This window comes from Puntigrus tetrazona, chromosome 20 (assembly GCF_018831695.1).
Source record: "Puntigrus tetrazona isolate hp1 chromosome 20, ASM1883169v1, whole genome shotgun sequence".
Classification (NCBI taxonomy): domain Eukaryota; kingdom Metazoa; phylum Chordata; class Actinopteri; order Cypriniformes; family Cyprinidae; genus Puntigrus; species Puntigrus tetrazona.
This window is the reverse complement of record NC_056718.1, coordinates 23,095,471-23,120,948: the sequence shown is the minus strand read 5'-3', so window position 1 is coordinate 23,120,948 and position 25,478 is coordinate 23,095,471. Positions and strand designations below refer to the sequence as shown.

Below are 25,478 nucleotides of genomic sequence, written 5' to 3'. Positions count from 1 at the left end.
TCCCAAAGTTTGCGTTCTGCCTTCTGTTGTTTTTACACTAAAGCCCAGGCAATTGTTGGAGGCATTATTGACTTTGTAATTAAACTATTTTAACGTCAGGATTTTGTAATCATTACATTTCAAGCCATCTGTTCCCGTCCGACAAGCGAAATGGATTTTCCCTTCGAGGAGATAAAGGCCGGCACGATGCGGACGGTTTTATCATTCGTCGTCACATCTTTACACACAGACAAATGCTGAAATCTTCATCCGAGCCGCGCGAGCTTGCACCAGCACCGTACATACAAATATATTATGATGCAATTATATCATTTCAGACGGTCTGATTATGGATTTATTAGCTTCCATCTGCTCAAAGACTAACAAGGCTGAATTTAAGGGACCCAGCGGTGAATGAACCACACTGAGACTCACAACGTATGAACAGCTTGTGTCCTGGACGCTTGCTTTTAGTCAACACCTTTATCAACTTGATTGTTAGCAATGCAAGAAATCAATTAATCTCTTAACGTGAAGATAAATACCAAATTTGTGTTTCTAGTATAAAAACCTCCTTGCAGTTATTTATAATTAGCTAAAAATAAAAGCATTTGCAAAATAAGTAATTGAAATTAAAAAAGAAATTAGATATGTTGCTTTGGCAAACTAACTAAACTAAGTTAAAGCATGAAAAATTACTTACTAAAAATAAATATATATATTTAGTATATATATATATATATATATATATATATATATATATACATATATAATATATTTATAATATACTAAATATATATATATATATATTTATTATATATATATATATATATATATATAAATAATAAATAATTTTTCATATATATATATATATATATATATATATATATATATATATATATATATATATATATATATATATATATAAATAATAAATAATTTTTCACATATATATATATATATATATATATATATATATATATATATATATATATATATTACTAATTACACTACTTTTCACAAGTTTGGGGTGGTAAAAAAAATTTTATGTTCTTAAAAGACGACTCTTATGCCCAACAAGGCTGCATTTATCTGATAAAGTAAGAACAGTACAATTTTTAAATATTTTCAAAATTTAAAGTAATAGTTTTTTATCTTTTATATTCAAAAATGTCATTTAAATTAAATCCTACAATTTAATAATACAATCTCCTCGGTTTGAACCATGGTTATAATACATTTGTGTAACTCAAAATGAATTATCAAATAAAATAAAATTTACACAGAAATGTTGGCTACTAATTGAACTTAAGGTTGAGGTGAAGCGCTAAACTGAAGTAAAGGTTTAATAGAAATTAATCTAACAGTTTAAAAAACACAGTTAATTAAATAAATGGCAGCGTGACTGACATGAATAAAATTAAAAACTGAAAATAAAAATGGAGCTACATGAAAACATGAATTAAAAAAATATATATTATAATAATTCTGGTGTTAATGTGCCTTTATTATATCTAATTTGAACATCTGCTCTATTAATGTCCTTCTGCTGCTTTCATGCTCATCTTTTTTTATAAATCACTGCATTAGTAATGTCCTTTATGGATAAATGCTTTTTCCAAGAAAGATATCAAAGGCTGAATGTCTTTAATTACGGAAACGTTTGTGGAAACATTTACGAAATGATATCAGATGGTCACAGTGCGTGTGTTTTTTAGCTTGCGGTTTATTAAATAAATAAAGTGTGACCTCCAGAATAAAGAAAGCAAAAAAAAAACCCATAGTAATAATAATAATCATATATATTTTATTAGTATATACAATAATGCCAAATCAAGAACAGCAACGAAAGTGTCTTATATACTACAAAACGATAGAGATAGCGAAAAAATATATAACTGGGCCATTACCTGTCATAATCCTAACTGTTAGCACAAAGAAACGACAATTCAGTAAATCGGTTAGTCTTTCCGCAATGCAACTGGCAAAGAAAAACGCACTGAGCGATACACAGATGAGCTAAAACCGTCTCACCTTCTGTTAGTACAGCAGGGATGTTGAATTACTGATAAGGTTTCGGTCAGGACGGCCCTCCGGTTGACCCCATGAACACGGTGTTAATGGGGGGCAGAGACGACACCATTTCTCTGATCTCTGTGGACCCCTGGAGAGGCAGCAGTGCATTCTGGGAGTGATAAGGAGCGGGAGTCCCGTACATGCAGGGCGTCGAGACGGAGCAGGAATGAGCGATGCTGGATCCTGAAGGCACGAGGCAACCATAAAAGATATCACGCATCAAAATAGCCATGCATAATGACATTGTTAAATATATAAAGGATGCTGGGGCTAGTTTTCGCACTATGTATAAGAATATACCAATATACCCAAAAAAAAATAAAAATAAAATCCGCTTTTGTCTTTGTAGAAGAATAAAGATGCAGTTTGTTTAATGCACATAGAGAGGGGCAAGTTGTCACAATGGTACCATTTTGACATTTAATGGTAACATTTGAAGAGCAGCTGTAACATTTTACAACATACATTTAAATGTTTGGGATTTGAAAGATTTTTAAAAAAATTAATAGTTTTATTCAGCATTGTTGCAAAAGGTTTCTATTTCAAATAATCAATGCTCCTTTGACCTTTCTGTTCATAAAAAAATAATGAAAAAATTATGGTTTTCACAAAATTTTTTTTTACAATAATAAATAATAGGAAGAAACATTTGTCGAGCAGCATATAAGCATTTTACAATTAATGTAATGATGCTGAATTAATAAAATTCAGCCTTTCATTACAGTTTTTACTGTTTTTTTATCAAATATGTGCAGCTTTAAGAAGCATAAGAGACTTGTTTAAGCCTTTTCTTAAAAAGTGATTTTAAAAAATTACTTTTAATGGTAGTGCGAAAAAGTGATGCATATAAAAACACGTGAAGCTTGACCGGCCTGACATCCTGAGGACATTTTTAAAGGTTCTAGGTGTCTGCGTGCTAACCAGCCCCGGTCCTGTCCTCACCCGTTGCGTGTGTGCCCATTGAGGACAGGTCAGTGTAGTAGGGTCTTGTCTTTCTGCTCGTGTCGTCCAGGATGTTGAGAGGGTCGTGTACTTCAGCGTAGGCCGAAACGGAGCGAATGCTGCTCACGCTGCTGATAACAGACACATGCTGATCGATAAACGTGCCCATCCTCTGAGCGTCCACATACCCGCTGCTGCCGTAATATCCTGGCCACAAGAGAAAGATAAACAATGCTTCAATAGGATCGTCTAAAAAACACAACATTTACCTTGCTCTGCGGCATACGTAACATAATTAAAACACGTGATAAATCTTGTCTGTCCAAGGTCAGGCTTTGCAAAAAGTCTATGGGGAAAGAGCATAGGATAAATCTCTTCTTTATTTAAAAGTGTTTATTTTATAGTTTTCGGGGGGGTTTGTAATTCCTTTTTCAGCATTTTTGCTACTTTGTTTTTTGATAGAAAGAGTGAAGAAAGGACATGAAATGATATATAGAATAGAAAAGCTGGACTCAAAGCTACACTGCCTGCACAAGCACCCAAAGCTCATTGCGATTATATTATGTTACTTTCCTTTTTATTTCATTTTATATAAAAAAAAAAAAAAAAAAATATATATATATATATATATATATATATATATATATATATATATATATATATATATATATATATATACATGAACAAATAATATAATTTTAATATATTTTATATTTTATATATATATATATATATATATATATATATATATATATATATAAAAACAAAATCATAATAATTTAATAATTAAAAAAATAAATAAAAGTATTTTTGCATTTTCTTCAGTACAAACAGTAATGTTGTGAAATATTATTACAATTTAAAACAACTGTTTTCTATTTGAATATATTTTCAAATGTAATTTATTCCTGTGATGCAAAACCTCATTACTCCGGTCTTCAGTGTCACATGAATCTTCAGAAATCTCTTCTAGACTATTAAATTCAAAAGAACATTTGAAGTACATATATATATTTCTTAACATTAATGCTGTTTTTTATCTTTAGAAATGTCTTTACTGTCACTTTTGATCAACTCACTGCATCCGTGCTGATTAAAAGTATCCATTTTAAAAAACCATCAAAATTTAAACAGACGTGAATCTTTTCTCACCATTGTGCCCAGAGCTGCAAACGGGCCCTGAACACGCATCTCCGCCGGCAGCGCTTCCTCCAAAGCTATACGCTGCGCTGTCCAGCAGCTGTACGCCCTCGGTATCCATCGCGGGGTCACCCGAGGCTACGTATCCGGCCCCTGCTACCCTCGAGCTGTACGGGGACACAGGGCAGCTGCTGCCGAAGCAGTCTTTGGGCAGCTGGTGTCCAGAGAAGGGTGCGAAGCGGCCGCTCTCAGCGCGGGCCTGATAGGCTGATGCTGGAGTGTGAGTCTGAGCTCTGAACACAGGCTGGTAGTAAGACGAGCTGGGATAGGAGCCGGAGGCGGCATTGTGCAGACTCTGATACATGCTGTCGGAGAAGGTCTGGCAGGAGACCTGGGGCTGGATGGGGCAGCTGCTCTGGGGCCTCACAGCCATCGGGCCCTGGTTGATCACGCTGCTGCGGTTGATCATGGCAGGAGAGATCGGAGGCGTCATCAGGGGGGCACTGTTCTGCAAGTAATCCATTTGACCTGAGAAACGATCGTAACTAATATAAATTATTGCGTTAATGCACATACCTCGTCTATACCTACCCGAACCAGTCTAAATAGTCAGAATATAAACACTTATTATAAGTGAACTGTAGTGTTTCGGGACAAGCCAAAGACAAGGTTTGATTCACGGTGTACTCATTTATTAGCCTATTTTTTATAATTATATAAAAATTGTTTTATATATATATATATTATATATATTTTTTTTATAGAATTTTGAACACAGAAAAGTTACAGCCTGCAGTTTTAAAAATGTTAAAAAATTACTTTTTCATTTTTGTGCTTCAAAATTGTTTTTAATTCAACGTGTTCCTGTTTACTGTTAATTGTTTATGCACTAAAGCAATGAAGTTGTAAAGTAATGATACATATTTGATGATTATATTTTTTAATTAACTTATACATTATACATATAATTATTATTTTTTTAATTAAATGCTGCATTTAATTTAATACCCCAGTTTTCGGTTTTGAAACAATTCATTCTTTTTCATCAATTGCATATCCCCATGTAGAAAATAACAGCAATATTACTGCTGGTACAACGGTTTCTGAAAAAGTGAAGTGAACATGAATATGTCTCAAATTGATGTGAGCTGCTGTTTTCAAGTACCATGTATAGTAAAGTTGTCCTGATCAGCACTATGGTACACAACACCGGTCCCGAGCCCCTGCTGTGCGGCTGTAAGGGACAAGAAATCGTGTTCTGCTTGGTTCTCGTCCTTCACAGTCGAATCACTGGACGCCACGCCGGATTTAATCCGATTAGCCAAAAAACAGGAACTCGGAGAGGCGGTAAAAGTAGCCTTACTTGCATCTGTCAAAATGAAAAGATCACATCTAACTGTGTTAAAGACAATTGCACGTACTGTACATTGACAGAGTTGGGGGTCGTAAGTATTTGTTTAAGAAATAAATCACTTTAATTAGCTAAAATGCATTAAGCTGACCAAAAGTGATAGTAAACACATTTATTATACATTCACGATAAACTTCATATTCATAAAATAATCCTGTAAAAGGAAAAAAAAAATGTATCACTGTTTCCACAAAAACAAGTAGGCAGTGCAAATGTTTTCAACACTGATAATAATTTAAAATGTTTCTTAAACTCTAAATCAGCATTTCAGAAAGACGTCTAAAGCATCATGGTATTGAATTAGATGATGCTGAAAATTCAGCTTTTCTGTCACAGAATAAATGACATTTCAAAGCATATTACAATTTAAAAAAATTATTTTAAATCCTAATAATATTTATTCATATTTTTACAGTAATTCTAAACAAATAAATGCAGCCTTGGTGTTACGAAAACAAACCTTACTTTTTTGTACAGTAAAATAACCTAATAAGGGCCTGCTAATACACTTATAAATAAAACAAAAATATTACGGTACCTGCACTCCTCATGTATTTCTCCAGTAGATTCTGAAGGTCTTGCTCTTTGTCATTATTGAATTGTGTTTCAATGGCTAGCAGAATGTATTCATCCAAAAGCATCCGAATGAGGTGGAACGAGCCTTTAAATAACATTAAACCAGGTTCAATTGTTTTAGTATATGTTACAAAAATCACTTAATCATCATAATAATCGAAGGTATCCAATCTTTGATTAAAAGCAGCTTCACTCAGCTGAAAACTCTGGCATTGTTCAAGATAACACACAATTTTATTATAATTTTAGCAGTTGATTTTATAGTATTTTTAAATGTCTAATGGTTTCCATTAAAATACCATTATGAACCATTAACTTTTTCCAGTAAAACCATTCCTAAATTCCTTTTTTTCCAATAAGATTTAACATCCCACCAACAGAATCCGTCACATACCATTATACTTTCCATTAAAACCAATACAATTCCCATTATAACCATTAAATCCATTACATTTTCTATGCAGAGCAGCTAAGCACCGAATCCTACAATGCAATGCACTAGTTTCCCACGGGTTTCACCAAGCTTTGCTGAGGTCAAATGTGTGTCCTTCCAGGTGATACTGTTTGGCTTTGTGAACACCTGTAGGGTCAACAAATGTTGGGAGCACTGAGAAAGGTTGCTCCCTAATCAGGGCACACGCGCGACAAGAGATAAAGCTGTGTTTGTACGGGTTTTTATGGCTCATTCTCCGCAGTGGATGCCTATTTAAAAAGAGCCTGGACGAATAGTGCAGATTCGACTATACCATTATGATTCAATTACATAGAGAGAATTTGAAAGCAACTGAATGAGTCACTGCAGTTCATACGAATGCATGCTAAAGGTTTACCAAAGCTGGTAGCGTTGTTTAGGGTGAGATTGTGCATCACTCGTGCTCCAAAAAAACTCCACTTCAGAAGGAAATCTTGAGCTCTCTTCTTCACCGACCGACCATTTTGTTTGCTGGGCTGGAAGACAGACGATATGCAAATTTAACGCTAACGGTCATGGCTAGCCTGAATACTGCGAGGTTTAAATGCGACAAACCTTAATAACTTTCTGCTCAACCACCGAGTCCAGCCACTCAATGAAAGACTCCACTGTGGCGTTTTTCCTCAGGAGGTCTTTCAGCTCTTGAAACACTGAAATTGAGTCATCTGGCAGATAAGATCAAGAAATCGTAAATATAGTTTGGGGCTCAGCATATGAGATTAAAAAAAAAGCCATTAGTAGCTCACATTCAGAGTAGAAGTCTGAATCTTGGTCGTTTGTAACTGAAAGGAGTGCTTGAGAACCGATACTGTTCAGATCCACCTTATCAATATCATTCACCATAGAATTCACTACGTTCTGGTCGAAAAGCGCAGGTCTTGCGATCTGAAAACATAATATCAATCCATACTAAAAACAAATGACCAAAAGCAGGATTTATAGATGCTTCTGCGCAATGTATCTACCTGTGCTAGATGTAAAAAGGAGGTCTGTCTCTTTAAGGAGGACACAAATCGACGCGCTGTCGGCAGCTTCTTTTCTGAGAGGATTTCCGGAAGATTCTCTAAGGAAGATACCATCCAGTGTTCCCAGTGCTTGGCAAAATTACGAATATCTGCCAAAAGACTGGAGATATTTCCTTAAACTCACTCAAAAACACTTAACAGCCTTAAATTCAACATCTTTTTGCATATTAACTCGATTATCAGCGTTATATAATGCAGCACTTTAATAGACAAACCTCTCTGGCATGTCCTGCATAGTAGCAGGGATGAGAACATCAGTCAAAACCTGCGGGAAATAATTCAGAACGTTTGAGTCAAACATTATGCGATGGCTATGATGCTAAAAAATACATAATATCGGAATTATTCATGCAAATGATACCGTATTTTTGTATATTATAGCTTTAAAATGTACTATTTCTGTGATTGATTTTCGTATTGTAAGATTCAAAATCTAGTTTTGGGACTGATACATAAATTGCACTTGAAAAGTAGCAAAAGAAATGAAGTCGTAGTAAAAGTGACATTTGCAACCGATTTATATTTAAAATAAATCTGCACATGCATGAAAAGTTTCCACAAAACATTAATTAGCACAACTGTTATAAACCAGCCCAAAACCTTTTGAACGACAATATAAAAATAAACATAGTGACATCCAGATCAAAAAACGCTCACTTTGTAGAGTATAGAGTCACACACGCAGAAGATGTCCACGATAACCGGGTTCTCTAGCAGAGGCAGGAGATGCTCAGGCATTCCTTGCCAGAAGTGAAGCAGAAAGTTCTGGATCTAGAACGAACAGGATTGATTACCGTGCATTTTTCTAGAATCTAGATGTCGCGGTTAGAGATTCTTTAAGAGCTTAAAACCGCACCTCCTCGAAGTTGACATTTATGGCATTGTCCAGAATGCACTGACAGTGGGTCTTGTACATCATAATCAATGTGTCAACCTAACGAAGCAAAAAAAAAAAATAGCAGAATGCGAGGTAAGTAAAACAGACGTGGCACTTTGGAATATGGGTCTCCATAGAAATGAACCGACCTTATCTTTCGAAATAGACTCCTGAAGCACTAAATGCTGTGCACTCGGAAATTCAGGTAAAAGAGTTCCTGTTTTAGAACTAAGAGAGTATTTTCTGGTGAATCCTCCCTGTGAATAATAAAGAGCAGGCATATAAGCACTATTGTAAGCACTGCACTGAAGACTACTGAAAAGGCTAAAACGGCCAACCTCATTTTTTAGCTTGCTTCCAGAGAATCTGTGCAAAACACATAAGAGGCATTACTGATATGACCAAATTCGCTGGCTATGAAAATAAACGGCAATAAAATATAACGTGTCTCAGTAAGCGCTTGCGCTACAGATTATTCAAAACGTTCAGTGACTTGCAACTGGACGCTGAAATGAAGGGATGAAGGTCAAAACTAACCGCGTCAAACCTTTTCCAGAGTACACAGAGTGATAATACGCACTGCTCTCCTTGATTCCAATACCATAATAATGATACCTGAAAGACAAACACAGCTTTAAATCCCATTGCAATATATAAATGATAAAAGTAGCCATTTAAATAGCACATAAATTGCATTTTCAGTCAGTAAACGGGCCATTTAACTCTCTTACTTCGAATGGCCTCTGGTTCCAAGCCTTCGTGTTGTAAGCAGAGGAAATTTCTGCCTTATAGTCTGAAATGACAACGATACAGCTCATATAGTACAATAGATCCCCATGCACCGTAAATACAAAATCAATTGGTGTTCTTGTCTGATAACGCACTTATTTGACAAGCACCAAGATGTTCTTCATGACTGCTTTCTAAACTTTAACTCAAATAAACCTAAAGTGCAACAGGTAGAGAAAGTTACAGAACGCATAACTGTAGATACAAATGCTCCTCTTACCTTCCCAAAAGTGGCAGCACAAGCAGGATCTAATTTCTCCTTCCGACAAAAGTCTAGATAATGAGCGTAGAGGATGCACCGTGGCAGGCAAACACCTTCGCAAACAATGTAATTTTCCTCAAGCCTAAAAAAGCAACAAAACCCAAGCATATTAGGATTCTTTGCTCGCACTTCCTGTGCGTTATTTACAATGGCAAGAAAGGATGAGAGAGCACCATTGCAAAGTAAGCTGAGTCTGTTTCTTCTTGTCCTTGATGATCTGACTGATGCTTTTCTTTGGCAAAGTTTGCTTTACAGAGAACGTCTTAGAATAATCCAGATGGCCCAGGTCCTCTTCAGAGGAAATGCTTCCATTACTTTCATCAGCTTCTGCCAAACGAATAACACACATAGCTTTCGAACCGCGGCGTGCGCCAAAACTATTCATACTGTATAATTGCTAAACAAACTGGCGACAGATTGAGAATTTCCAACTGAAAGCATAGCGGTAGTTCAATCAAAGCCAGTTCGAAAACAATTTACAACAAAGATGATTTCCCCACCTGATTTAATGCCAGAATCCTCCTCCTCATCAAGCCTGGCTTTGAAAAACATGTTTTTCCCGAAATTGTCTTGGTCAACAAGAATTGTAGCGTGGAGGTCATCTGCGTTTTTGCAAGCTCTCTTTGTCTGCGACACTTGTAGCTGATGAAACGTGTCATTCTTCAATGGACTCCCTATATTTCTTTTCATTGGCATGTTCAAGGAGAAATTAAAAAGAAAAACTGGAATGCAAAATTAAAACCACCAAGTCAAATAATACAAAAAAGTGCCCGTCAAAAATCTAAATTTTTTAAATATTCCAAAATCAACAGCCCATTCTAACGTTGGCCAACGTGATGCATATATCCATTCCTGAAATGATACGCATCTCCGAAGCGTCCCAGTGAATCTCCAAAAAACATTTGAACAATTTTTCAACTATGTGTGTTGCTTTTCCTCGTTTCTCAGAAACAAATGCTCACAAAATAAACCTGTAGCATGATGGGAACTCTAATAAAAAACGTTCAAATATAACATTAATCCTGGAGAAGTTCATTAATCCGACAATGGGCGAGATAACACCTTCCAGTCTTAATTAAAGCTCTGCTCTCTCTGAAATGGTGCGTCACAGAGGTGAGTGCCTTAAGGCCATTTATCTTATTTACAGAAGACTGGCAATGGATTCTGGGATTTAATGATTAACCAAGAGGAATATCATCTCCTTGAAATCTGGTTGTGCAGCTTGACTACAAACCCAATCAGAGCCAGTCAGCCTCCTCATTGCTGCTTTGCCTTTCATATACATACATACACACGCTATATTCAGAACATTTTGTTATTACTGGTTTCATCTGTGATGCTGAGGAGTAGATGCTAAATCCATGTCAAATAAGGCGGGAATTGTGAAAATAGGCAAATAAACACAAATACTGGACAATAAAAGAATATTAGGTTTTAAGGGTTGAGATGCATGCTGATGTTTTGTGACAACATGCCTCATTAATTATATAAATATAAATTAAAAATATATAATAATATATAATAATAAAATAAATAAATAAATATATATATATATATATATATATATATATATATATATATATATATATATATATATATATCTTTTCCATTTTAATACTAGTAACTTTATTGCGTGTATTTCTAATATTTCTTATGTTTTACATTTCAGTTTTACTTTTAGCCATTTTAAGCCTACATCGAGGTAAATTAAATTCAAATTAAAATAACAATAATACAGTTTTAAATAATAAAACAACATGTAATGGGTTAAATGGCTTAGATTTAAGGATAACCCTGATGCTTGTGTGCTTTTATTATGTTCTGGTTCACCCAAAAGCACCAAGCTAGAAAACAAACATTTGTATAATTAAGCATATGATTGAAAATCTGCTATAAAAGTTACTGATATACAGAAAACCCACCTGTGTGACGACAACTAGCCTCGGTCCATTTGATTTGTTATCAAATACATGCAGAAGATTTCTTATTGGCCCGCAAACGCGGCGTTTTACAGCACGTGTCAAAGCCGCGCGATCTCCGGAAAACGTGATGCGCGCGCGGAGGATCTTGTCATGCGAGAAGGTAAAACAAAACTCAATTTATCGATTCTGCTGACAGAACGTTTGAATATAATACTTTTGGTATTCAATCAAAATCTAATTTTCATCACACAAATACACCTTCCCGTAATCTGTCAGGTCGACAGATTCGACAGGCGTGCAGAGAATACCGATTAACCGATTCATAAATGATGAAATCAGAATAACTATAGAAGTTGTTTACTAATAGTGTGTTAGTATGCATTAACAAGAACTGCAGTAGTCAGTCTGTACTTGCTGCGGTGCTTTTATATATGATCGTGCAGCTCAGAAATGAATAAAATGCAATAACACATGATACTATTGGAGGTACATAACAATACTTAGCCTGTGTGTGTTGTATATTTATTTATTTATTTATTTATTTATTTATTATATGTATATTTATTAGTGTGTTGACCTTCATATCAAGCTGTGGCAGACGTGCTCAGTGCCAAGACTGCATGGTTAGATTGGATTCATATGCCTAGAGTAGAATGGAGAGGTAAGGATTCATTTATTTTATATAAGTCTGATGTTAAATAATCTGTTATGTGCATAGCTGTATTTATGTAGTTATTCATTTAGTACTAATAACTACATACATGCAGACTTGCTGTCTGTATGTAAATAGAAAGTTTATATATGTGATAATTGATAAGTTCACATGAAAATGTTAAAATGAAAGGGGGTGTGACCCTAACAAGCCCCATACTATACCATATACTGTACTCTGGCTTGTTGTTTTGTTGAAATTTAAAAAGTTAGAAAGCACAGGCAATTACTTTTATACAGTTACAGTATTTGTTACTGTCATTTTACTTTGAAGTTGGAGTGCTTAGGTTATTAACTATACAATGTTTCCCTCTTAGTGTTTGTAGATGTGCCTAACCATTGATGTTTGAGTAGCCCAACAAAGACACTGCTAGAATTCAGTGGAAAAGATTTTTTGTGTAAATATTGATGCAAATTTTAAAATTAAGAAATTAATCAAATGCATCCTGATGTCTTATTTTATAGCAGTATATCTGTATTTGAACAGATGGCTTTTATGAGTATATAGAGCTAACATTGTGATGCTGACAAAACAATTAAAACGAATGCAAACCACTGATAACCAAAATTTCGTGTGCAGTTCTCTGGCAGTAAACAAAAGATTGGCTTTGCGTTGGGTTTTCATTCAAACTAATGGGACCAGACCATGCTGTTGTTTTGAATGCTTGGTTTTAATTTTTTTGAATTCTATTTGAATTTCTTTGCTGATTCCTTACTTTTTCTACCCATGCACCTGAATTGAGCATTACTTTTTTAAATGTATGAATCCATGCTGAATTTATTCCTCTACTTTGTAAAATAATTTCTTGTTGAAAACGGGGGGAAATAATTACATATCTATTGTAAGAATTGTTGAACAGGCATCTTAATTTAATAAAGCCGTTATTTTTGTTTTCTTTGCAAAATATTCTCTCAAAAATAATCTCGTAATTTCATAAGTTTCAAATTGAAAATTTTGGGGTGCAGTGTCCCTTTAACATTTATTTGCTTTTAGTTTATTGAGCTTACTTGCAACAACCAGACTTGACAGCACACTGAAATAATAAACAATAAACAATATTTATTAATTTATTTCTGTTCTATCACATGCTTTTGGTTTAAAATATTCTCTCTTTAAAATACACCACAAATGGATTTATTTTGCTTTGTGTGTATTCCTTCTTGCATAGTGACAGTAATACTTTTTTTACATTTCTACATTTATCTACATTTGTCCTGGCAAAACCTTATTTAAAGTGCATGTTTCATAAATTTTAGAGCATTGATAAGAAAATAATTTTTGTATTTAAGGGCAAAAGAGAAGTCAAAGCTCCCAGGTCCATGTGTTTTGTGGCCTATAGAGCTGAAGCTGACTCACATTGACTGCAGTCCTGAAGATACCTTGGTACACTTTCAGGGCCAATATATGACCATCTGTGAACTGGACTACAACATTCTTCAAGTTGAAATTCAAAATGCTGTGAAATCAAACGTTCCTGTTAAAGTTGGAGAGCTTTGTATGGTAGAAGATGTGTCTGGTCGCTGGTTCAGAGGAAGAGTGCAAAACATCCAGAAGGATTTGTTCCACGTGTTTTTGCTGGACCATGGAGATGTATTGATTGTTGGGCCCAGCCATTTGTCCTGTATATCTGACACACTGCTTATGCTCCCACCAAAGATTGTCTGCGGCTTCTTTGCCAACATACTGCCAGTCCAGAACCAATGGAACAGTTTGACAGAGAGTTATTTCTCGTCCTTGATAGGCAGTCAAATTAAAGGATACATCCATGCTCGTCTGCCATACCATGTCCTCCTACTTGAAGTTCCAGACATTAATTGTGACTTGTTAAAACTGAGGCTTGGGAGACATGTGGACACTAGTACATTTCTGCTGCTAGTTGAGATGCTTATTGAGGAACCGATTCCACAAAGCAATGAATCTGTCCCAGATCTCTTGATTGAAAACCAGATAGGGCAAGAATGTTGCCTCAAATCCTCAAGTGTGCTGGGCTTTGATGAGATTCTGTCGCTAAGTGGCCAGAAGCTGAAAGTTGGTCAAAAAGTAAGAGTCGTCGTAGCTGCAGCTACGAACCCCAGATTATTCTATTGTCGACTGTCATCCATGAGCAAGGATCTACAAGAAATGTCAAACAGATTGGGAGTTGCATGTGAATCAGGCTGTGGTTCCCTAAACAGTAAATCACTTGAAAATCTCGGCTTGCTCTGTGCAGTCAAAGGGAAAGATGACAAATGGCACAGAGGGTTTGTGCAATGTCTCCCTCTTAACTCTCAGGTCCAAGTTGTATTTGTTGACAGTGGCTATTGTGAATCGGTAAAAGTAGAAAACATCCTTCAGCTACCATCAGAATTCCTGTCAACACCGATCATGGCATTCCCATGTTCACTTTCAAGCTTGGAAAAACAAGAAGAGACCATTAAAAACCAACAGCTAGAGCTTCTCAAGACTGGGTTGCTGGGGAAGGCGTTGGAGGCTGAAATCGAGGACATTCACAAAGATCAGAACATCTACTTGGTCACACTGAGCACTGATGAGAAGCACTCAGATGAGCAAGCTGAAGTTAAACCACTTGAAAGTGAATTGTTTGACAGCAAGTCCAACTTTCTCCACAATGCCTTTGAAAAGATCTCTGCAACAGAGATAAAAGGAATCCAGACTTCTGATACATTTGTTAGTCAAGAAATACCTGACGGTTCTTTTTTTGAGGGTTATGTGGTGCACGTCCAGAATCCAAAACATTTCTGGATAAGGACAAAAGAACAAAATCCTGATTTCGAAAACATAACCAAAGACATCAAAGATTACTTCAGCAAACTACAACTGAATGAGGAGATTTTTGAAGACCCAGTGCCCGGTGCGCTTTGCTGTGCAATGTATGAAACAGACATGCAATACTACAGAGCTCTTGTCGTAGATACTTTGGAAAAAGGAGCTAAGGTGTTTTTCATTGACTTCGGGAACACTGAAAAGGTTCCAAGCATGTTAATTAAGAAGCTTCCCAAAAAGTTTGCTATTCAACCAGAATTTGCACTAAAATGTACGTTAGCACATGTCGCTCCCATTGAGGACATTTGGACAACCACAGCATGCAACTTCTTTAGGCAAGTCACATCAGACAAAACTTTAATGGTTCATGTCATTCACATGAAAAATGGCAAATATGTTGTTGATCTTTTTGAGAGAAGAGCTGAAAGTAATACTAGCATTGCAACCATCATGACAACAGCAAAAATGGCTCTGGATTGGAGATACAACCCGGCACTGGCATCTGTTAAAATGAATCTGTCATATAAAAATAAGGAAATTGGTCTGAGCAAGAAAAAAATTAAAAAGGACTGTCATGTGGTGACCTTTTGCAAAGTTACATCTTCTATGCCCAACCCATATCAAGTGAAACCAGAATGTGAACCACAGAAGGATGCTGAAAGATGCACTGCCAGTGAGACAACCAAACCTAAGGTCATTTCTGCTGATGCTTTCAAACAGATACATTTAAAACCTGGATCTGAATTAAGTGTAATTTGCTCACACATAAATTCTCCATCAGATTTTTGGTGCCAAAGTGAAAGCGCAAAAGTTGATCTTGACAAATTGATGGAAGACATGCAGGCATTTTACCAAATGCACACAATTGTGTTCAAGTCTCCTGCAGTATGCTGTGCTGTAAAGTCTCCGCAGGACAACCGATGGCATAGAGCATGCGTGTTAGAAGAAAAAAATGAAGAACTGTATTTGATGTTGGTTGACTTTGGCGTAATTATCCAGGAAAAGAAGCTAAATATCCAAGCTCTTGCTCCACAGTTCTTCAGACTTCAAGAACAAGCATTCCGATGCACTTTGTACATGATTGAACCTGTTGGAGGTTCTTGGAGTGCAGAAGCATGCAATTTGTTCAGGGATTTTGTGTCTGAGGGTTCGCCCTGTATATGCAGAATTCATTCCCACCTTTATGAGCAAGGAAAAGGTCTCCTCTATGTGGTCACCATTCATACACCACTTCAACATGCCATGACTTACCTTGTAGAGAAGGGCTTTGCAAAGAAAATGCAAACTCGAAAGCAGCTACCCTCATCAGCCCACCCTCGCTCGTTTGTTTATTCTTCTTTCAACATAACTTCTGGAAGTAAAGAACTGGTGCATGTTACTCAAGTTCGCAGTCCTTGGGAAATCTATTTCCAGCTTGACAGGAATACAGAGATCCTTCGTATGCTGATGGAGAGAGCTGCCAAAGAAAGTCAACACTTGACCATGACATCTGGGGACTGCAGTGGTAATGTTTGCCTGGCCAAATATATCTGCGATGGCAATTGGTACAGGGCTCTGACGCATCCTGTACAATCCCATCAGCACATGGGTGTGTTCTTTGTCGATTATGGTGATATGCAGATTTCTGAGAAAGCAAATGTTATGCCGATTCCCACAACAGCAGCGGACCTATTGATGACACCAATGCAGGCTCTGAGATGCAGTCTTTCGAATGTTCCAGAAGGGGAACATTTGCCAGAAGTCAACATGTGGCTTGAGACTGACATGCTCAACAAATCCTTCCATGCCGAGTTTGTTTCAAGGGACAAAAATGGACATTTTGTTTGCAATCTTTATGATGGAAATGTGCATGTCAATGAAAAAGTCAAAGAACTCTTGTCAACTCAGGGTGTGGAAGAACATAATCCAGCTGTCAGAATACCTGCATTAGATTCCCACAAAGAAGAAGTGGATGTTGAGGTTTCAAAGAGTAAAGTAAACTCCAAAGCAAGGGGACATGGTAAAACCAAACAGACTGATAAGAAACCTCCAAAGCAGTCTTCCAAAACAGAATGCAAAGGATCAATAAAAGCAGAAAGTCAGGACAAGCCCTGCTCCACTGAAGTGGTGCTGCCTCATCAGATCTTGCCAAAACTTGGCGATCTTCCTTCTGTCAAAATGCAACCAGGTTGTAAAGGTGTGGGCTTTGTCTCTCATTTCAGTTCTGTCAGAAGCTTCTTTGTTCAGATGCAAGACGATGAACCGAACATCCTTCAGATGGGTGAGGAATTAAACAGCTCTGTCTTCAAGGATGACATAAAAAATGTGGAAACTGAAATAAAAGAAGGGGACCTCGTTGTGGCTGAGTATGAAGAAGACTTGGCTTTGTACAGAGCTGTTGTCATTAATGCATCAAACTGTATCCATTTAGCAGTTGAGTTTATAGATTACGGCAATATTGCAACTGTCAACAGGAAGAACGTTCACATGCTAACAAATAAATTTTTGTCTCAGCCCAGATTGAGCACTCCATGCACACTTGCGAAACCTTACTCTTTTGAAAACAATGACTCTTTTATCAAGGAAGCAGTTGGTAAGCCTTTAGTGGTTGAATTCATTCAAAAGCTTGAAAATTCATGGGAAGTGAGGATTGAGATTGTTGAGGATGGCAATGTGCATAGGGTATCAAAGTATGATAGTGATCAAAGCAAAGATGTAGATTTGGCTAGTCAAGACAAGTTTCCAAAAGCATTCCAGAGTATCAACCAAACTGATTCTTGCATACACAAGTCTCAAGCAGTTAAATCCTTCCAGCAAAAGACCAATTCATACACACAGCACTGCCAATATGAACTTAAAAACACTCTGACACAAATGAGAACCTGTCAGCAAAAGACCAAGCCAAACACACAACAATGCAAAGGTGAATTTGCAAAAAATCAGACAGTTGCAACAAAACAAATAAAAAAAGCAGTCAATTTCTTACCGACATGCATCAATACTAAAGAGTTTTCGAAAAAGAAAACGAGAAAGAGAACAAAAAGTGCAAAGGCTAGCATCCAACCACCAACTGCAACAAGAATTTTAGTGACTAAAAATTCAAGCATGTTGCAAGAAAATGTTTTACTTTGTAATGCTAATCGCCTTGAAACCTCTAAGTCCTCTGTTAGCGTGGCTCTGCAAGATGCGAAGGAGTCGGTGAAAAGTCCTGATAAGTCACTTGACCATCCTCGCCTCCAAGACATGTCTTCAAAGAGCAGCTTGAATCGACCACAGACTCTATTCCAGGCCCCTGTCCGAATGAACTTTGAATATAAAGGATTTGCGGCAGCCGTCACCACCCCATCCGAATTTTACGTCATTCTCGAAGACCTGCTTTTGATTGCTGATACAGTCTCTGCCATTCTCGAGAACCTTCCCCAAGTGTTGGCGCCATTACCGGAGGTTCATTTCGTTCCTGGGGTGAGCTGTTTGGTGAAATCAGCGGAGAAGCAAAAATGGTGCAGGGCAGAGATCGTGCAGTGTGATTCCACTTCGGTGCTCATTAACTTGGTTGACTATGGTCAGTATGTCGTTCTGTCTGAACGGGATGTTGGCCAGCTAAAAAAACTCCCAGAAGAGCTCAGTAGATTACCTAAAGTCACCTACCATTGTTTACTCAGGGGAGTTAAGCCCAAAGGCCAGGACTGGTCTGATGATGCCATTGTTTTCTTCCAGAACTGTATGTGTGATGGCAACCTTCAGATACGCTTCAGACAGCATGTTTCTGAGACACAATGGGAGGTCGACATTGTCACCACTGAAAAGCAAAACCTTGCAAAAGAGCTAGTAGATGCTGATCATGCCATGTATATCGATAATATGCTTGGAATCAGGTTTCAGCAAGAGCAAGAATCAAACAGGGAATATAAACAAGACATGTCCAACAGTCCGAATGTTTTGTTCATGATAACGGAGCAAAGAAAATCCGAATGTTCTCAGCCACTTTTTTCGAAGGATCAGAAGTCATCTCAAGATTCTGTTGGGGAGCAAAACACACACCCTACGAACAGCAGTGAAGATCTCCGACCTGTAAAGAGGGAAACGCTTAGTACATCAGGTATCAAACAATGTGAGTGACAATAATGATAAACTTACTATGATTTGTTGTATTAGTTTAACTTTCTTTTCTGTCTTTATGGTCTGTAGGACACAGCTTGCCAGTTAAACGTTGGGTCACACCAACTCAATTCTAATATTTAATTTGGGTTAAATACTGACGGAAGGCCATTTCTAGATGGTTACAGTGTTTTTAACAATTTATGTTGGGAATCGTTTAGTAGGTTCATAGAACACAATTAAATATGATATTGGTATGTTTTGTAATATATATGGCTAAATAAGGAAAAATTACATCTATTTAGCATTAAATTTGCCTGCTCTCAAGGATATTGCTGCTGAAAATACATAAAAATAAAACATAGCTTATGAAGTCTTTGGTCAAGAATTATTTACACAGTTATTTTACTTTCGTCTTCTTTTATAATCCGAAATACTGTAAACTTTAAAGTTGCGGTGCCACAGAACAATCATCAAGAGTTATTTTAACAGTTATAATTATCACTACACAGTTGTGAGTTGACTAAAGAGTCAAGTTAACTGTTTTGACTATACTAAAAAACAATTAGGTTGCATTTTTGTGCAGCTTTGTCATATTAAATCAGCAAAGTAGGTGTCACTACAGTAGTTTGCAGTATTTAAAGTGATAGTGCCATCTACTGGTTGTAGATCAAACAAAAAAATATCTGGAATAAAATTATTCAAGAAATATTTTCTTCTCTAAACATAAAATTAAGTTTGTCCACTTGACTTTTGACTGGTGATGTTTAATGAAGATCTAGGTTCATAATATTAACCAGCATTTGTTTTCTAAAACTTTTAAGCGTTCTAATCTATGCATTAATAATCTCAGAATTTCACTGTTCATCTAGTCACCCCATGAAAATTAATTATGGACATAGACTTTACAATATTGAGCTAGATAGAGATAGTCTATTATATAATATTCATCAGTGGTTGATTTAAACAATTTTATTTTTAAGTAAATAATTAATAACTTTTTTTTTTTTTTTTGTCTTTTAATCTCAGGTGAGCTGATGTGAGATGGCCTATGCTTCGTAAGTAAGAAACAAAATGATTAATTTCCTGTATACTGAATAAGTAGGTAAGCTTAATTTTTTTTCAATTGGTTTATTTCAGAACAGAGATGCTGGCGAGTTATGCTCGACGTTGCACTTAAAGAACAGTCCGGCTTTGGAGCGGCTGGATTTAATTGTTTATTTTTTGTTTCAGTAGTGGTGTTCTCGAAGTTCGTTTGTGGAAATGAAGCATTTTGTTTGCAATACAGTGTGTTTTGTTCAAACGTAATCGTTGGAGTAAGATTTTAACCATGTTTTTGATTTAAAAAAAAGTTTTAGAACTAAAGACTGGATTTCCAGCTTTTTTGTGCAACTGTAAATGGGCAATCAACTGATGAAATATACAGTCAGTTTATTGATTGCTTTTGGCTATGATGGCAAAGTTTCGACCAGCAAAAGTTTATTTAGTAATTATAAGAACTGACATTTGACCTCAGTTTGATTGTGTTGTTTGACACATTTTTTGTGTGTGAAAATGTTAACGTTTGTAGTTGTGTTGGAGCAAAAAATAAAAACAATACTCTATAGATACTGAGTGGAGCTGTGGAAAAGATTTGTTGTCAGAAGTGGGATTCGAACCCACGCCTCCAGGGGAGACTGCGACCTGAACGCAGCGCCTTAGACCGCTCGGCCATCCTGACTGTGTATAAATGCTTATTACACACCCATACAACTATCACTACAGTACATTTAATGTAGTTATCATTGCATTGCTTATTTAGCATTGGTTTCATTAAAGTTATATGGTCCTATGTGGAATACAGCATTCGTGGCTAAACGTTCTTGACCGTTTTTTGTAACGATGACTCATTGGCTGTTATTGAAAGGCACATATCAATGTTTCCGATGTTTTTACAAAAATGGACCACGAGGGGGCGCACAGCGGCTCAAACATGCATTGAGCAACGCGCTAATCTGGGACCAGTTGCTTAAATGTCGAAATTATGCCTTTATCTAACTGAATTAAATAATGTATAACTTATATACTTAAATGTTGCCAGGCCCTGTAAGATGCTCGACCTTTTTTTCTTATTAAAAAAGCTATAAAATAATTACCTCGAATATTTGATTCTGATTAGCAATTCGTCACGTGTAAAGCAGTATAAATTCCCACTAAGACGTTAAATTATCGTTAACTAAACGGTAAACGATTTTTTTTATTGAAGATTGATGATTACAACTAAGTAATAATAAACTGATATAGTTTTTCAGAGGAATGCTGTGAGAGAAAGGCAAAGCATTTAAACTCAAAACAACGTTTAGCGTTAGATAACGCTATTGCAAAATACGGCATGTTTGATAATGGCAAGTATGAGCGTGAAGGTCGTCGTTAGGGGTTTATTTGACAGTAAATAACATCTGATGCAACGACGCAATAAAGTAAAAACGGTTTAAAATACGCCAAGCCCCGCCTCTTAAGGACTAATCTTTTCCATGTTGCAGTAGTTCTACTCGTTCGAGCGGAACGCACCACGTGACGTGTACCACGTGTCATGTCATGTGACAGCGAGCGGTTCCTGCTATACGGTAATGATCGGTAATCAGAAAGGACTGCTGTATCATGTCGGACTCTGCGCACTAATTTATTTCCTAGTTTAAAATATGGGTCGTGAGCTTTGCGGAGTCGCCGCCGCCGTCGTTTCTGCTTTCGTACTGCTCCAGTGTGCGTCTAGAGCGGTGGAGGCGGGTGACAGCCCATGGTACCAGGATCTGTGCAGGTGAGGTCTTCAATAAATAAACAAACCTAATGCTAATCGTTGCCGGCTAGTTCTCACGGACGCCGTATAAACGGTTGGCAAGAGAGAATTGTGCGCGTTTCAATGCTATCTAGCGCGCTTCGTTTAGTTGGATGACAGTTGTGGCCCTTCAGCCTGGGTGCATCTGTGTACCTGTATCTAATACAGGCAATAACAGACACTTGGGGCGAAGAAATGCGTTCGTTTAGGCTGGTTTTTGCTATTAGGGGATGTCAACTAATTCTGAGCACGCAAAATGGATGCAACTGAAACTGTCTCTGTGTGTGTGTGTGTGTGTGTGTGTGTGTGTGTGTGTGTGTGTGTGTGAAGTTACAAATGGGAGGCCATCGACCAGGACAGCAACGTGAGATACACTTTGAAGCTCTGTGGTTCTTCTCCTGACACAGAATGTGGAAAAGAAAGTGCAGTCTGTGCCCACAGCGTTAAGAGTGACCAGCCCCAGTCAGTGGGTAAGCACCAGCATAAACCTGTACCTTCTCATTTTTTTTTAATAATCTAGCATGCATTTATACTTAATTTTGCCGATTCCAATTTTTTTTATTCTTTAAATTGTCATCTTTCTTTTATGGGATAGTGGTTATTGATTAGAAAATTGATCGGTTATGTGAATATTTGGTTAATTAGGATCAACAATGAGTCCTGTACGAGAAAACAATTCTCTAAATTCCCATTAATTTGTTGTGTATTACGGTATTATTGTTGTACTGCCTTTATTTGCCGATATATTAGTGTTTTTATGTTTGCATTATGAAATAATGGGACAACGCAGTCATAGATTTTAATTTCTTTTAGCAATACGTAATTCATATATGCTATTATTCAAAAGGCGGTCCGCGAGACTTTCAAATATATTTACTACAAAGGCTACAAAAATGCATTTTTCCATTTGTCATAACTAGAAGACTCACGCATGATCTGTCACATGATTCTTCAGGAATCATTTGAATATGCTGATTTGGTGCTTCGGAAACATTTCTAGCTGTGGTCTAACATTTGTGAAACAAATAGACAGTCGCTGAATAAAAATACTGAATCCTTTAAACCATACCAAATCATTTTTTTTACATTAGTGTATGTGTTTACCGCTTGCTCTTAAAAGTGCAGCGTGATCTCATGTTTCCTTGCGAGATTCACTCAGTCGTATCACGTGATGGGTTCTGTTTTCTATTGATTCAAGTCACCCCAAACGCTCGGCCGGGCTAAGAAAAGAAAATACAGTGCTTAGTCTGGGTATTCAGGTTAAACATTAAAACTCTGAAGGAAGTGCGCTAAATATACTTCTCGTGTTTTGTCTTCACAGCAGATAAAAACCGTGTAACTTAGGGCTGTTATAGCGCATGGTCATTGCTCTCATAAGCAAGAGCTGCATGACAGAGCAAAGACAGAGCGCTTGTTTATCTGGTCTTATCCAACTAGTCAGCTGACCTCCATATGACACAAACCTATCAACTGACCAGAAGCGTGTCAAACTGTTAGCTTGTCCATTCATGCTTGATGATCGAATCTTACTGCTTATATTAATAATATGTGGCTTTCAGCGCAGAAGTAATTTTGCGCCCTAGTAGGAATAACATCATGTATATAGTGCGTTTCATGCTGATTATAGCCGTACTGGCTCTCAGTGACACGCACTTCTGGTGGTTAGTGTGTATCCGTTATGGGGTTTTCCGGCCCATTAATGTGTGCTTCACGCAATAGCGTCGATGCCTCTGAAAGTGTTTGCATTTGTTTCGGTGTGTGTATACGCTCGCTCTCATATCCTGGTGCCCTTTATCTTGTGTTCCCGCAGTCGTATCTTTGCGTTTCCCGGTAAGTAGGTCAAAGAATATCTAGCAGCAGGTGCAGCGGCGCAATGTGACCGTTAGAAAGTGGCAGCATTTCAATATCAGCGACGAAAGTCTTCAAATCACAAAGTGTCACAGTAACTGTATTTGCCGTCTTCATAAATAGCATCAGGTTAAGTCATGCTTCGTTTCCAAAATGCATTCATACGTACACACGCGTGTGAATTATTTCTTTTTTTTTAACGAAACAGTTGCTGAATTAAATCTAAAACCATAAGCGGACCAGATCAAGTCATTACGATGCAATGCATTTCTGTTTTTAATCGCGCGCAGTATAACGCTAGTTTTCTTTTTCTACGCGCGGCGGCCTAAAATTTCAGCCGTTAGTTTCTCTGACTCGACTTGGCTTGTTTATGGAAGCGTTTATCATACTGCTGAGTTTTTATTAGATAAACTTCTCGTGCGATACGTTCCCATGCCCTGCTAGACTTTTGATCTTTGAACTTCTAGCCTCTCCAGATCACACGCTGTAATATTTTGTTGGGCAGACATTTACCGAACTGTATGAGCCGCTACTCGACTTGGATTTTGATAAGCAGTTTTGTAAAACACGCCGTGTCTGCTTTCCTTGTGCTTGACTCAACCGCGCATTGACAAAAGTGCATTTGTCGTCATTTTGCGAGTCGCTCTTTATTTCTTGTAAAATCCAGAGTGCGGCCATTTATTGTGACCGTATTGTGTTTCAGTATTTCAGCATCACGGAAGCGTGCGTGCTATTCCTCCCAGACACCGCTTCTGTGTTCAAACCAGGTCTGTTTTTTCCCCCGTAGGTGAGCTCTCCTTGCAGAAGGTCTCGCCCGCTGTGCTTGATTTCAACAGCTCGAAGACATGCGACGACAAGAGCCGCAACGTTCAGAGCAGCATCACCTTTCAATGCGGCAAAACCATGGTGAGCTCTCCTCCCCAGCATGCACTGTTAGTCAGTGACTCCCGTGAACAGAGTGTGACATTTGCAAGGCGGTTTGTTTCCTTCCACCTTCTCGCTGAGCAAGAAGAAATGACACAAATGGAAAAGTAATATAATATGCAGGTGTGGCTGATGCATTTAGGTTAAAATGTACACCTAAACACAGATTATTTTTCCTAAATGCGTATTTAATTTTACTGCAGTTGCTCTGCGAATGGCAAAACATAAAGGCCGTTTTGATGCAAAATAGTTTCATTTTATTTGAACAGCTTAATTGTGAGCAAAAATGTTAAGCAAACATTTTTTTCCACATTTTCAATATCTCCTTATTTTCTTTAAAGGGCACGCCTGAGTTTGTTACCGTCTCTGAGTGTGTGCATTACTTTGAATGGAGGACGTATGTCGCCTGCAGGCGTGATAAATTCAAACCACATAAGGAGGTGAGTGAAGGTGATTAGGCTTGATGACAGTTCTGTTAGAGAGCGGTAACGTGGAGGAAGGTGTGAATGCTCAAGTGTGTGTGATTGGCTGTTTTAGTTTGAGAGAGAAATTTAATCAATCTTGAATAAAGCATTTTAACATGTGAATTATGAATGTATAAATAGACCTGGATAATGCCTAAGCTACACAAAGAAAGATTAACAACTAAAATAACTAAATGGCATATTTACAACAAAAATCAATTTAAGACACCCCAAATACTGATTAGTTGTATTTTATTTTTAGTTACCACTATCCTTGGTTTTATCCATTTGTCAGTAAGATTTAAAACACAATAAAGTTTAATATGCCTCATTTTATATATATATATATATATATATATATATATAATATTATTATTATTATATATATATTTTTTATATAATTA

The 25,478-nt window shown here is 37.0% G+C and overlaps 3 protein-coding genes and 1 non-coding gene across 5 annotated transcripts in view; 2 read left to right on the top strand and 2 right to left on the bottom strand.

Moving 5' to 3' along the window:
• Positions 1-1,812: 1,812 nt before the first annotated feature.
• rfx6 (regulatory factor X, 6) lies at positions 1,813-11,604 on the bottom strand. Of its 2 annotated transcripts, XM_043218620.1 has the most exons (20): positions 11,472-11,604; positions 10,050-10,231; positions 9,723-9,876; positions 9,508-9,631; positions 9,230-9,291; positions 9,036-9,113; positions 8,837-8,864; positions 8,648-8,755; positions 8,478-8,555; positions 8,279-8,392; positions 7,837-7,886; positions 7,562-7,721; positions 7,343-7,481; positions 7,152-7,261; positions 6,955-7,072; positions 6,087-6,209; positions 5,303-5,506; positions 4,150-4,665; positions 2,998-3,204; positions 1,813-2,238 (listed from the first exon to the last, which is right to left on the bottom strand). In XM_043218620.1, exons 2-20 carry the CDS (start codon positions 10,099-10,101, stop codon positions 2,060-2,062), a joined length of 2,604 nt encoding a protein of 867 aa, XP_043074555.1. In that variant the 5' UTR covers positions 10,102-10,231; positions 11,472-11,604; the 3' UTR covers positions 1,813-2,059. The 2 variants fall into 2 exon arrangements, with proteins under 2 accessions (XP_043074555.1, XP_043074554.1); XM_043218619.1 differs by lacking the exon at positions 11,472-11,604 and having other exon boundaries at positions 10,050-10,983.
• Positions 11,588-20,598, top strand: tdrd15 (tudor domain containing 15). Its single transcript, XM_043218618.1, has 5 exons — positions 11,588-11,631; positions 12,040-12,132; positions 13,473-19,036; positions 20,053-20,081; positions 20,164-20,598. Exons 2-4 carry the CDS (start codon positions 12,125-12,127, stop codon positions 20,064-20,066), a joined length of 5,586 nt encoding a protein of 1,861 aa, XP_043074553.1. The 5' UTR covers positions 11,588-11,631; positions 12,040-12,124; the 3' UTR covers positions 20,067-20,081; positions 20,164-20,598.
• Positions 20,599-20,660: 62 nt separating this feature from the next.
• On the bottom strand, positions 20,661-20,743 carry trnal-cag. The gene has a single exon. It is a non-coding gene; the product is annotated as a tRNA-Leu (tRNA).
• Positions 20,744-21,602: 859 nt separating this feature from the next.
• igf2r (insulin-like growth factor 2 receptor) overlaps positions 21,603-25,478 on the top strand; it is a 31,189-nt gene continuing 27,313 nt past the window's right edge. Inside the window, exons 1-4 of the mRNA XM_043219198.1 lie at positions 21,603-21,820; positions 22,169-22,308; positions 24,474-24,592; positions 24,952-25,050. Coding sequence (XP_043075133.1) covers positions 21,705-21,820; positions 22,169-22,308; positions 24,474-24,592; positions 24,952-25,050 — 474 coding nt within the window. The 5' untranslated portion in view covers positions 21,603-21,704. The remainder of the gene's footprint in view (positions 21,821-22,168; positions 22,309-24,473; positions 24,593-24,951; positions 25,051-25,478) is intronic.

What these genes read in the sequence shown, in the direction of transcription:
- rfx6 (XM_043218619.1), bottom strand. Translation starts at nt 10,245, where the DNA reads ATGCCAATGAAAAGAAATATAGGGAGTCCATTGAAGAATGACACGTTT. An exon ending in ACTCAGCTTACTTTGCAATG is followed by an intron (nt 9,632 to 9,722) that starts GTGCTCTCTCAT and finishes TTGCTTTTTTAG; the next exon opens with GCTTGAGGAAAATTACATTG. An exon ending in GGAACCAGAGGCCATTCGAA is followed by an intron (nt 9,114 to 9,229) that starts GTAAGAGAGTTA and finishes TTTGTCTTTCAG; the next exon opens with GTATCATTATTATGGTATTG.